Source organism: Acanthopagrus latus, chromosome 1 (assembly GCF_904848185.1).
Source record: "Acanthopagrus latus isolate v.2019 chromosome 1, fAcaLat1.1, whole genome shotgun sequence".
Classification (NCBI taxonomy): domain Eukaryota; kingdom Metazoa; phylum Chordata; class Actinopteri; order Spariformes; family Sparidae; genus Acanthopagrus; species Acanthopagrus latus.
Window position 1 is genome coordinate 20,595,833 of NC_051039.1, and position 12,267 is coordinate 20,608,099.

The 12,267-nt window shown below is 40.3% G+C and overlaps 1 protein-coding gene across 6 annotated transcripts in view; it reads left to right on the forward strand.

The window, feature by feature from the left end:
* The window catches only part of LOC119028631 (zeta-sarcoglycan), a 325,032-nt gene that overhangs the window by 75,688 nt on the left and 237,077 nt on the right, over nucleotides 1–12,267 (forward strand). For 2 of the 6 annotated variants that reach the window (XM_037114850.1, XM_037114859.1), the window contains exon 1: nucleotides 5,686–6,065. The exons of 1 other annotated variant lie outside the window; for it this stretch is intronic. In XM_037114850.1, the coding sequence (XP_036970745.1) occupies nucleotides 6,007–6,065 (59 nt within the window). In that variant the 5' untranslated portion in view covers nucleotides 5,686–6,006. Of the gene's footprint in view, nucleotides 1–5,684; nucleotides 6,066–12,267 lie in introns of those variants that run through there. 3 more of the 6 variants (XM_037114843.1, XM_037114873.1, XM_037114883.1) reach the window with 3 other exon arrangements.

Consider the following 12,267-nt stretch of genomic DNA (forward strand, 5'->3'; position numbering starts at 1 on the left):
ATTGAGGAAAATATCATTTTAAGCAGTTTTAATTAAATCTGAATAGAATTAAATTAGATCTTTGGTGTTAAATGGGATTTGATTTCCCTGTTCTCTACAAGACGTTGGGGGGCCCAGTGATTAGGGAGATTGTTTCTACGTGATTCGTGTTCAAGGACATCAATCCCTGGACTTTGACATTTTACCCTTTAATGAAAGAAAGCATATTAACTCCCGTAAAGAGTAATTTTTATTCCAGGTGTTCCATCTAAAACATCCAGTGTGCTCATCCAGTCTCAGTGTGCAGCATTACCTCATTAATATACTCCCACATATATATTACTATAATTAATGAGCCACCTGGAGACCTGTACCAGAAAACTTTGTGCAGTACATGCACAGACTTTAATTTGCTAATGGCATTATGAACAGAGTACAGTTAAAGCACACACTGTTAGGGTATTCATGAATTTGTGATGTGAAACATGCTGAAATACATTTTCAAAGCATTTTGTGGACATTCCAGAGCCAAAAGCAGTTACCGTACTTAAATTTTGTATCACTTTTGTTTTGCCTCATTTTTTTTTCAATAGCTCAGCTTTGGGTTCCCAACCCAATCGTGACCTCAGAATGTGTAATATGCTTCTGATGACAAAATACAACCTTGTGCACAGAGCGGTGACTGGAGGTGGGTGATGGCGATTGGTTAGGAAGCTAGTCCCACCAAAAGAGCAGAAATACACATTGACCCTGGAAACAACGTTGTATTGTTTGCGTGCTGGTGCCCTGGCCACTCGAAATCCAACATTCAGAAAATATTCTGGGTCCTGTTCAAGGCTGGCTTGCTGCTCTTCAAAAAAACCACAGTGTCTTATATTGCATTTCAAAACATGTTAAATAGACTTCTCAGCCTATAAAGAACACTGAAAATGATTAAGAATTGGTTTCAAATTGCAATCTAATATCGACTTAATTATAACTCAGTGGTAAGCCAATCTCCTAACATCCTTGATGTGACAGGAAGGAGCTACAGGCAACAGAATATCACGTCACGTTCTTGTTGTCTTGGTTATCAGAGGAGGTGGATGGATGTGGAACAAGTCTTTAATATAATTGGAACTGGAGATGATTGTTTGAACACATTCTGCTTCAGCACATTCACACCAATGTTAGCTCTGCCCTTAAGCTCACGATGAGCCTCACAACACCATTATCACAGCCCATAATTAGATTGTTTGATGCTGCTTTTGCTGACATTTAAGCAACAAGTGATGTCACACCTCCAGCTCCCTCCATATCAAGTGTCCCACTGCATATTGATTGAGAACCTGTTACCCTCTGAATCCTAATCAAGAGTGCCTTCACTCAGTGATATTCTCTCACTCTCATAAACACACACACACACACACACACACACACACACAATTAATTAGAGTCTTTGTTTTCTACTGATATATGACCATGCCATCTGTATCCTCCCTGACCTGAATGAATGGGTGTGTGCATGATTATGTGTGTGAATTTGTGTGTGTTCATGGATGTGTGTGTGTGTGTGTGAGAGAGAACGAGAGGGAGATGGGAGAGAGAGAGAGTGTTCAGGTATCTGGTGTGATTAGAAAGCCGTTTAACAGTTCATGTTGATAAAACTGTACATGTCCTGGAACCAACAGACATGAGACATGACTCATAATGGATGGAGAGAGTGAGACAGGGGTGGTGGTGGTGGGGGGTTGGGGCCTGTACTTGTTGACCTTTCATGCAGTATGCTTTGATTCATAAGGACAGCACACAGTGCATTGATGAGGGTTTGTGAGGCCTTCCATGATGAAAGTCAACATACACAGCAGGGAATGTGTACAGATACCTGCCTCGCTTTTATTATTTTGCTGACGCACACACAGACACAGACACAGACACAAACACAGACTCAAACACACACAGACACACACACACACACACACACACACACACACACACACACACACACACACACACACACACACACAGACAACCAATCTTAGGGAATAGATCTTGGAGGTTTCTGTATCAGAGGGTCGATAAGTCTACAGATAATCACAGCTGAGGTGGTTATGTATCGGTGTGTGAGGTCGGACTGAGATTAAATAGGCCTATGGGTGATTGCATTTTGGGACGAAGATTATATTTCTGCCCGATTGGCATGTTACATGTCAGTGTGTGTTAAAGTGCATGTGTCTGTGCTACAGGGGCTCATGGGAAGGCAGGAGAGCTGAGACACTGTAGATTAAAAAACAAACTTCTTCCCTTCTTTCTCCACCTTCACTTAAACTTCTAAACTTCTCACTTAAACAAAAAACTGAATAATAATTAAAAAACATAATAACTAACAAAGAAGAATACACAAAGTCCAACTCATTTCTTTATAGTATAAGAATGTCACAGCTCAAAAACCCTTGGCTTGGAGTCCAAAAAATGATTTAATGGACGTTGTTCAACCTGTTGTCGTGACAATGAAGGGCCCTCTAAGTGTGCACATACGTCAGTACAGATATTTGCATTGGTGATGGAATTGTCCAAAATTTTTTGGTATCCTGAAGCATTCAATGTTCCTTTCACTGGAACTAAGGGGCCAAGCCCAGCTCCTGAAAAACAACCCCATACCATAATTCCTCCTCCACCAAATTTCACAGTTGGCACAATGCAATCTGAAATGTACCGTTCTCCTGGCAACCTCCAAACCCAGACTCGTCCATCAGATTGCCAGATGGAAAAGCGTGATTCATCACTCCAGAGAACGCGTCTCCACTGCTCTAGAGGCCAGTGACGGCGTGCTTTACACCATTGCATCCGACGCCTTGCATTGCACTTGGTGATGTGTGGCTTGGCTGCAGCTGCTCGGCCATGGAAACCCATTCCATGAAGCTCTCTGCGTACTGTACTTGGGCTAATCTGAAGGTCACATGAAGTTTGTAGCTCTCTAGCAATTGACTGTGCAGAAAGTCGGCGACCTCTTTGCACTATGCGCTTCAGCATCCGCTGACCCCTCTCCGTCACTTTATGTGGACGTCAGTACAGATATTTGCATGGGGATGTGAAGGCAGCACCCTGACCTTCAGGAGAGAAGTAACAGACGAATGCTCCATCTGTATGAACAGGAAATCAATAATTACTGTACATTTGGAATTTAAATGTCTTTACATTCTACACATGCTGAGCCTGAGCAAGCCCTTATATACTGTTTTACTTTGTGCGTGTTCCCGCCAGTGTGTGTGTTTGAGTGTGTGTGGGTGCACTGCAGTACTGCAGCCCAACAGATAGCTGAACACATTGTGAATTTCTTCCTGCGAACGTATGAATACCTCCGAAGAGAGCGAGGGAGAGCAGCGATTTATTCAGCGGAACAGCAGGAGGTAGAGCCTGTGAAAGTCAATAATTTCAAAGTTTATTTGCTTATGCAACAGCTCCATACTCTGATCTTCATCATCCTTCAAACTTGGCTCAGTGGGAAAGTATTAACTTACAGACTGTGGGCCCATGAGTTTTGTTGTGTGAATGGTATGTTGTTGTTCTTGTGTCTTTTTGTATGCATGTGTGTACATGTGAGTGTGTGTGTGTGTGTGTGTGTGTGTGTGTGTGTGTGTGTGTGTGTGTGTGTGTGTGTGTGTGTGTGTGTTTGTATGTGTGTGTCTTTGAGGTGAATAATAACTTTTTTCTTATTACGCTGGATACGGCACGGTGCTTCCAAGCTTCGCTTACTGGAGTTCAATTACTGGGTTCCCTCTGGCTTGCCTTTTATCACTGAATAAGTAGTTCCCCGATACTGTGTGTGTGTGTGTGTGTGTGTGTGTGTGTGTGCCTGGTCAAAGTCACACAGCTGCATAAGAAAGTACTAAAACACGCAGGGAGGTTTCTACACACCACAGATGCCCGCACATGCACAGGTTTGTGGCGTGGTTAGTCATGGTACACTGACACATACAGGCACGGATGTTTGTAGTCACATGCACACACCCACAAAACACACGTGCACGCTCATTACCTTTTTTTTTTTTTTTTTCCTTTTTTTCTCTTTGTGCAAAACGTAATTTTCTCCCCCTCAGTTTTAAAGCGCTGTGTTCACCTGACAAACACACGCAATGCCTCTGAACGGTGGGGACTTGGATTTGGGTCATCAACTCCACAATGCACACCTGCAACAAAGAGATAAAAAGTGTCTCCCTTGTTTTCACCTATTGTGATGTTGGTGCGCTGATTTTCCCATAAAACCGAATAGAGCACTTTCACGGAGCAACCTGGTGGTTAGAAGTAATGAACGGAACCATAGGTGCAAAGAGGGAGAAAACAGTACAGTTTGCTCTCAGTTGGCTGACATTTATAGATACATTTGTCTGAATATTAAGAGTTTGAAGTCTCGCTGTCACAAGTGCAGTATATTTGTCTACTCAAGTACATATAAGATTAAACACTTGAGGGGATTAATGCTTTATGAGTGACATTTATTGGAATTTCCATGGTCGGAATAAAAGTCGAGTAATCATGAGATAATGTTGCATGGCTGAGTTTTAACCCTAAGCTTTTACATTCAATCTTTCTGTTCAAACACACTTAAATGTGACCTCGTGAATGTGATATGACTGGCTGGTTGGAAATCCAAACAGTGATTTTAAGACAAATGGTCCACTATCATAAAGTACTCACCTAAACACTATTATAAAGCAGTTTAACAGAAATAATATATTGACATGAAATAATAGTTGGATAAGGTATTAGAACAGCCATGGTGCATCCTTTGACTACAGTTGCCGGATGTCTCCTTCTTCCTAATGGACCTTCCTATGTAGAGTTTGCATGTTCTCCACCATGCTTGCGTGTGTTCCCACTGGATACTCTGGTTGGTCAAAACATGCACATCAGGCACATCGGGGCACATTAGGCGGTGCGGTAAGATCCAGAGTTGGTCCCTTGGTGCGTACACACTGCCCATTGCTGCCTCAGGCTGGGTTAAATGGAGAGCACCAGTTTCACTACATTGTATGAGATGTGGTCAAAAAAACACAGATTTTTCCTCTTTTCCATAAAGGTGAAGAAATATAAGCAATGGAGAGCTAGTACCTCTACCATCCTAAGACTGAAGCGTTCCTCTGCACATAGTTACTCTGCATGTAGTCTACAGTGCATGCACAAGTAGGGCAACAGAATGATCACAGTATGTAGATGTAATCTCTAACATATGGGCCCAACCCAAAAAAAAAAAAAAAAAACTCCATTTGTCTTATTTAAGATGAGAGGCTTACATGTGGGATAAAGGAGAATGCTACATACACATTTAGTAGCCTTTACTTTAGTTTTTAAAAATCATAAATATTGGTTTTATGTATGTCGGCAGCAATGGAACAACAATTTTGAGGTATTTGTACTTTACTTGAGTATTTCGATTTTCTGCTACTTTATACTTCCACTCTGCTACACATATTTGATCATTACTGGTTACTTTTCAGACTGCATGCTGCATGAGAGCCATTTATTTATTCCAATTCAACCATCGGATATACAGTATTACTTTAACTTGATACTTCAGTACATTTTATATCAGACACTTTTACTTTAACTAAAGTACATCTTGTATGGGTGACTTTCACTTTTATCACTGTAAAAAAAAAAAAAAAAAATTTGACCAGAGGCACACAGTATGTAGTATTCAGGGTAGTTTTTTCTTTCTTTCTTTTTTTTAACAACACTGACTAGAGGTGACTTTATCATTAGAGCCACATGCCCATACTTGTTGTGTTGTCACAGGTGCAGTAATTGGAACAGTTAGCTAGCCACCACCCTTACTGTATGCTGCAGATCTCAGATGACTGTTTGCTAACTGAATTTGCGTTTGGTGGAAGCAAGCTACGGACAAGTTTATTTTAAAGCAGAAGAAAAATAACAAAACCGACTAGTAAAGGGACAGCACTGAAGAGGAGGGTTAAAATGCAGGGACAGCTTTAGAGGATACAAACTTATCTAGCTATACATTCCCGTGCTACCAATATATATAAAGGGATGAAAGCTTTTTCAGCATGGAGGAACTCAACAGACTACAGAGCCACACTTCATTTAAGGTAAGACCTCTCACTGTATTATCTTGTCTATATAGTTAACGTTTTAGCTCGTTTAATTAGCTTTGAAGACGTTTGCAGCACTGAATCATCAATGTGTAGCATTAGCAAAATTAAAGTGTTAACATACAGTAAGAACTACATCCGTTTATGTATAGCATGAGATGTGGTTAAACAAGTGTTGCAATCTGCCTGACCTAGCTAGCTAACTCTGGTGTGAGTGCAGGTGGTAAACTGATGAATTTGGATAGACAAAACCCGTATTTTGTCATGAGTTATCTGACAAACGTGTTGTGACTGAGGATATAGAGCAGGTCTCCTTCGATGCCACAGCTGCAGCTAATTTAACTTGGTTAGCATACAGGTGAACGTACAGGTGGTATCAGGAGCTTTGTGCTTTCGTGCAGCAGACTAGATATACAGTATTTGTGTTTTCTTTTTCTTTTTAACAGCATGCATTTCACACAGGCTTTGTGTGTGGTCTCCAGGTTGTCTTAGCACACAACAGGTATATGTGCTTAATCTGTGGTTGATGCCACTGAAGCAGTGGCTGTCACATAGCCTGAGTGAGTGTTCCTCCTTGTGTGTGAGTGTATGTGTGTGTTTTACCTTTGCGACGGTTGTGAGTAAAGGCAGACTTTTTAAAAAAATGTCAATATTGCAGCTAAATGTATTTTTTATTATTATTATTTCTATTGTTTAACAATAACAGTGATTTTGTGTCACTTGCATACTGTTGTCATGTAGGTTGTGTAGATGCTTTAAGGCAGGGGCGTCATAAGGCCATAAGCAGATAGACCTGACACTGGTCTGACATTGAGGTTATCGTGGGGTGACTGTTGGCAATCAAAAAATGTATTTTTTTGTATTTCCATTTTCAACATGATTATACAAAAGTGCAAACAGCAATTTGTCTATGTAAGACTAGTTACACCAATTACTTTACTTCAAACTTCTTCCTGAAATATTTGAAATTGAGCCACTGATAACAAATGGAGAATGTTGTATATGGAGTATATATATATGTATATGGAGCAATTGTATATGGAGATGTTGTTTAAATAAGTGTGAAACAACTAATGAAGAAATAAGGGTTTGGATTATATTATAGTTTTGACATCAGGTCGCATGGTGGATAGAGAGGAAGCGGGGGCTGGAAGTGGCAGCCAGAGCCCTAAGATAGACTGATGGAGCAGGGACTCTGCTACATTGCATGCAATTCTGTTGCATGCATCTGTTAAGTTGGCAACATAAACTTGTAGGATGGCCTATATAATAGTGCCATGTATTTGCTTGGTTATTTAGTAAAATGATCCAGCGTGTAAGATTATTTTGAATTAATTAAAGTGTGTTTGGAAAATTATTAAATGGGTAAAAGGAAGTTATTAGTCAGTACTGAGGACGAGAGGAACCATAATAGCTATATAGATGGGGGAGAGTGAATAAAGATAAACAACAAAAGGAAAGAATAAGGAAGAGGGTTGGGGAGTGGAAATGAGTGGAATAACGGAATAGGAAAGCAGAGTATAGTAAAGGGGAGGACAGAAGAAGAGGAAGATGGGAACAGGAGGAGGACAGTGATAAGCAGGAAGACAGGAGTGGAAGAAGGAAGATAAACGAGAGGGAATAGCTAAGAAAAGAGTGACTGTGATTCATGTCAGTCGGGCTGCTCTGCATCATCCTGTATTCACCAGCTCATGATCTACCACTGCCTGAGACAAGTGTGTGTGTGTGTGTGTTTGTGTGTGTTTGTGAGAGTGTGCGAACACTTTATATTGTGTCTGCTCTCTGAGGAAATGGTGCCAAGGTTTGGATAAGGATACAGATAAAGACAGGGGAGATGGGGTAGTAAATCAAACCACACACTAGCACATATACACACGCACTGACACCACACGCAGTTCGACCTTGACTTTGGCTGCTACCCTCCACCTCTCATGAACATGTTGTGTATTATTCTCCCCCTCAGCCCGCTGCTGGAAACCGATGCTTATCTACTTTACAGAAGATAACGACGAGCACACAAGAGAGAGAATGGGAGCGAGCGATAGGAAAAAAAGACGAAGAGATATGGAGTGTGTGTGTGTGTGTGTGTGTGTGTGTGAGAGAGAGAGAGAGAGAGAGAGAGAGAGAGAGAGAGAGAGAGAGAGAGAGAGAGAGAAATGCAGAGAGCAGTGAGTGAGGTTGTAGCTAGAGTGTGAGAGAGGATGAGAGATTGAGGAATGAAACCGAGAAGGTCTGAATAATAGACAAGATACCCAAATAATAGCTAGAGAGACAGGCAAACTGATGTGCTGCTGAGTGTGTCCTACATTTGTTCATTTGCTGAAGGAAAGGCACAGATAGAAATCTAATGTTTGTATGGTTTGTTAAGTGTATGTATATTCTGGGGAACTCTCATGAACATCAAAAGGGGAACGTAGCAGGACTGGGTGTCCAACAGAAAAGTGCCCATAGCAGTTTCTATCAAAAAGTGTTGAATACCAAAAGCTAGTAGTGAATGAGTGGTCTGATTCACGGTTATTATTTGGCTGATCAAATTTAAATGGGCCCTCTTCTGATTTTACACAGATATACCATGATGTCATATTCAGACTTGGCTTTATTGGCCAAGTATGTGGACACATTTAGGCAGTTTGACTCCTGTTTTAAGTTACTCTAAGTATACTCACATACAATTCAAAAAACAATTTACAAGAAAGTTTTTGCTGCTTTGATTTTTTTGTTCATGTGCCCAGTCAGGCAAGTTATTCAAAAGCTACTTCCTCAATTAATGAATCAGAACAAGGTTTTCCTATTGAAAAATCATATAACAAACCCTCTTCATTCTCCCCAACAATAGACTAGTTAGCTGTGAGTGAGTGAGTGATGGAAAGCACAGACTGTCTCAGATTCTTTGGATCTAAAAACCAAATGGAACCATCCAACTACAAATCTTAATAATACCCTCTCTGCTCTGCTGACAGCATTGTACCCAGAATTGAAAACTAGCAACTGCTTTTCAGCTGAGTCGCTGTTAAATGCCTGATGTAGCATTTTACTTGCCCCAGGCAATTTATATTGATGAGCCCTGTAAGGATTTTTTTTTTGTTGTTACAGGTCCTATTTAAGAAAAGTTGATTTTTGAGTATCATTCCCAACTAGTGAAACACTGGCGCTTTGGGATTGTAGTCAGGTCAATCCCAAGTGTTTTTGATGAGTTGGAAGTAAGACTCAAAATGAACTTCTCCTACAAATAGGACCTTATATTAGTGAAAACACATGTATGTAGATCTTGCACCTTAGTTGGTGTTTCAGCATTAGTATTGTAGAAAATGTCAAACTGTACCTTGCCCAACTCCACAAGGATGAAATGTAATTTGTCCACAGACTTTTATAAGGGGTACAATTAACAGTTCCTGGGCGGTCTATTACATATGTCCTCTCTATGTCCTCTCCAGGCTAGTGGCATGAACAACCCTTGGCTTCTTACCTTCTGCTCTATTCATCACTGCTCGAAAGATCCCATAGCCATGTTTTTTTCCAACCTTGATGATAGACCATTAGTGTGAAGTACAGTATGTCCTGGTTAAATGTCAATTTGTTCTTGAGCAAAAAGCAGAAGCAGCATTCGGTGTTGGTGTCATGCACATCATGGCAGGTTGTTGGCTCTGTTGCATACTTCTTTGAATGACATCTGTACATCAATTTCATTGTCTCTTCTCATCCTCTGTGTAGTGTTTAGATAGGTTATCATGGCCACTGCAGTGTTCTCTCAGTGCTCTTCTGTATGCAGCAGGGGAATTCATAGAAGTACAGAGTTATATGAAATATACAGAATTACTAACAACACTGAGCGTGATTTAGCAATTGGATATTTTTGAATCGTGTATGCATCACTGTATATGCATGTGTGTGAATATGTATGTGACCAGCCGCCTCCTACACCTGCTCTATTAATAAAAGTATTATCCATTGTGACTCATTCTAACGCCAACTCTGAAATGCTGACTCATACATATCATTCTCCACCAGCACAAGTTGTTTCTCACTCTCAAATATTAGTAACTTCTTTTGACCTTGTGCAATTGTCCCTCAGATTATAGGCAGTGTGGCTCTTTCCAATTAAATTGAGACTGATTAATCAGGAAGTAAGTAGTCGCTTGGGTAAAGTAAACCTGGGTTTTCTCACAGTAGTGCTAATTTGTGTTCAGCAGTCCATTGGTCAAATAAATCTTGGTTCTTCTCGAGATGAAATAGTGCATCTCATTAGGACTTCAGTAGTCCCCTAGCTAGAGTTTCTTCATGATAAAATAGGACTAATTTGTTTAGACTTGAGTGTTTCCCTGGCCATAAATATTATTTCCTCAACTAAATGGTACTTCTTCATTAAGATATCAGTAGTCCCTTAGCCTAAAGAGATCTGTCATTTTGTTGAATGTAGTGGGCACTGATTTTTGACAACTCAAAGCCAAGCAATAGAATAAATAAAGTCATAATTGATAATGTATTTTGCACAGGGACTGTTTGAAGCATCCAGTTCATCAATAATGTAACAACTAAATACTTGGGAAAGATGTCATACAACTACTGTAAAACTCTATATAATCTCACACAGTTTTTTAAAATTTGACTGAATTCGCCCATTCATTAAAATGACCATGCGATTGTCAGTCATTGCAGTGTCCTGTTGACAAATGCATATTACCTTATTATAAGTGTTCATTATTCACAAAACAACACTATCATTATTTATTTTCTCTTTGTTTCAGTTATTTCAAGGTGAAACAAAATTATAATTACTAAATAAACCAGCGGGTTTTGAACAGAAACAGACACAAACACTGGTTAAACATAGATACACACACAGCAAGGACCGATACACACCACTCATACATACACAAATTGTGCAGTGCTGACTCATGGAGATTAGTGGAGAATAATAATCCTATTATCCTGTTGTCTTTCCCCCATGTCTTCTATTACACTTGACAAGAACAGAATGAATTTGCGTTTGCTGTCCTTGTAGCTGCAAACATACTCATAATACATACACACTGACAGAGATGCAATATAGACATATTCAATTACAGAGATATACACCCACACACACGCACACACACACACACACACACACACACACACACACACACACAATAGACAATCATAAAATCTTCTTTTTTTTCCCTTTTACTAAAAGTAAGTTTCAAGTTACTCCACTCCTTATTGAGGTAAGTTTATATGCTGCGTGTGTGTAGGTTGTCGAGTAGCTAATGGTTTAATGGCTATCGATGAATATATAGGGATCCTAATGTCCATTAGAGTCAATGGAAAATCAATAGTTGTCATATGATGGACTTAAATGTGGGCTCTAAAAGCGTCAAAACGTTCTCTCCCTCTCTTTCATTTTGTCCATCCCTGCTTCTCTCACCCTTCTTCCCCTCTTACCTGTCCATGTCTCCCTCTCACCTTGTCCTCTTTCTTTCACAATCGAGGTTATGAAGTATGTGTTTATCAACTGCTGGATGTGCACTAGCTAAATATCCTCAGCAGCCCTTTAAAACATATGGCGGAGGAATGAATTGCAATGTACACACACACACACCCACACACACACACACACACACACACACACACACACACACACACACACACACACACACACCACAGAACAATTACCGTGAAGGTGCAGGTGGTGATGGCCTACTGCTTGACACTTGCAGCTAAGTGTTGGCCTATTGACCTCAAGCTTCTTGGTATAGCTTCTTCTTAATGACTAGATGTTCCTCTTCTTACCCTCTCTCCTCTCTCTCTGTCCTCTTCCTCTCTCTCATTCAATCTATCAATATCTCTCTCTTTCTCTCTCTCCTTCTGCTTCTATCCATTCGAATTTACACACACCCACACACCCACACACACACACACACACACACACACACACACACACACACACACACACACACACACACACACACACACACACGCTGCATTTCCTCTGTGATGCATCAGTACTGTTTTTTATCCTTGGGTTCCCATGACATTAGGTCTTTGATGGAGATGGTGACTACAGTAATCCAATACAGTCAACTGTAACTATAGCAATTTAGCGCTGATCCTTGATCTTACTCTTGTGTATCTCTTGTGTTTCTGTACATTGTCTTTTATCTACTGGATCAGTATGTCAATTTCAGTCGCTTTACAGTTCGGATTACAATTCCAGCCACAG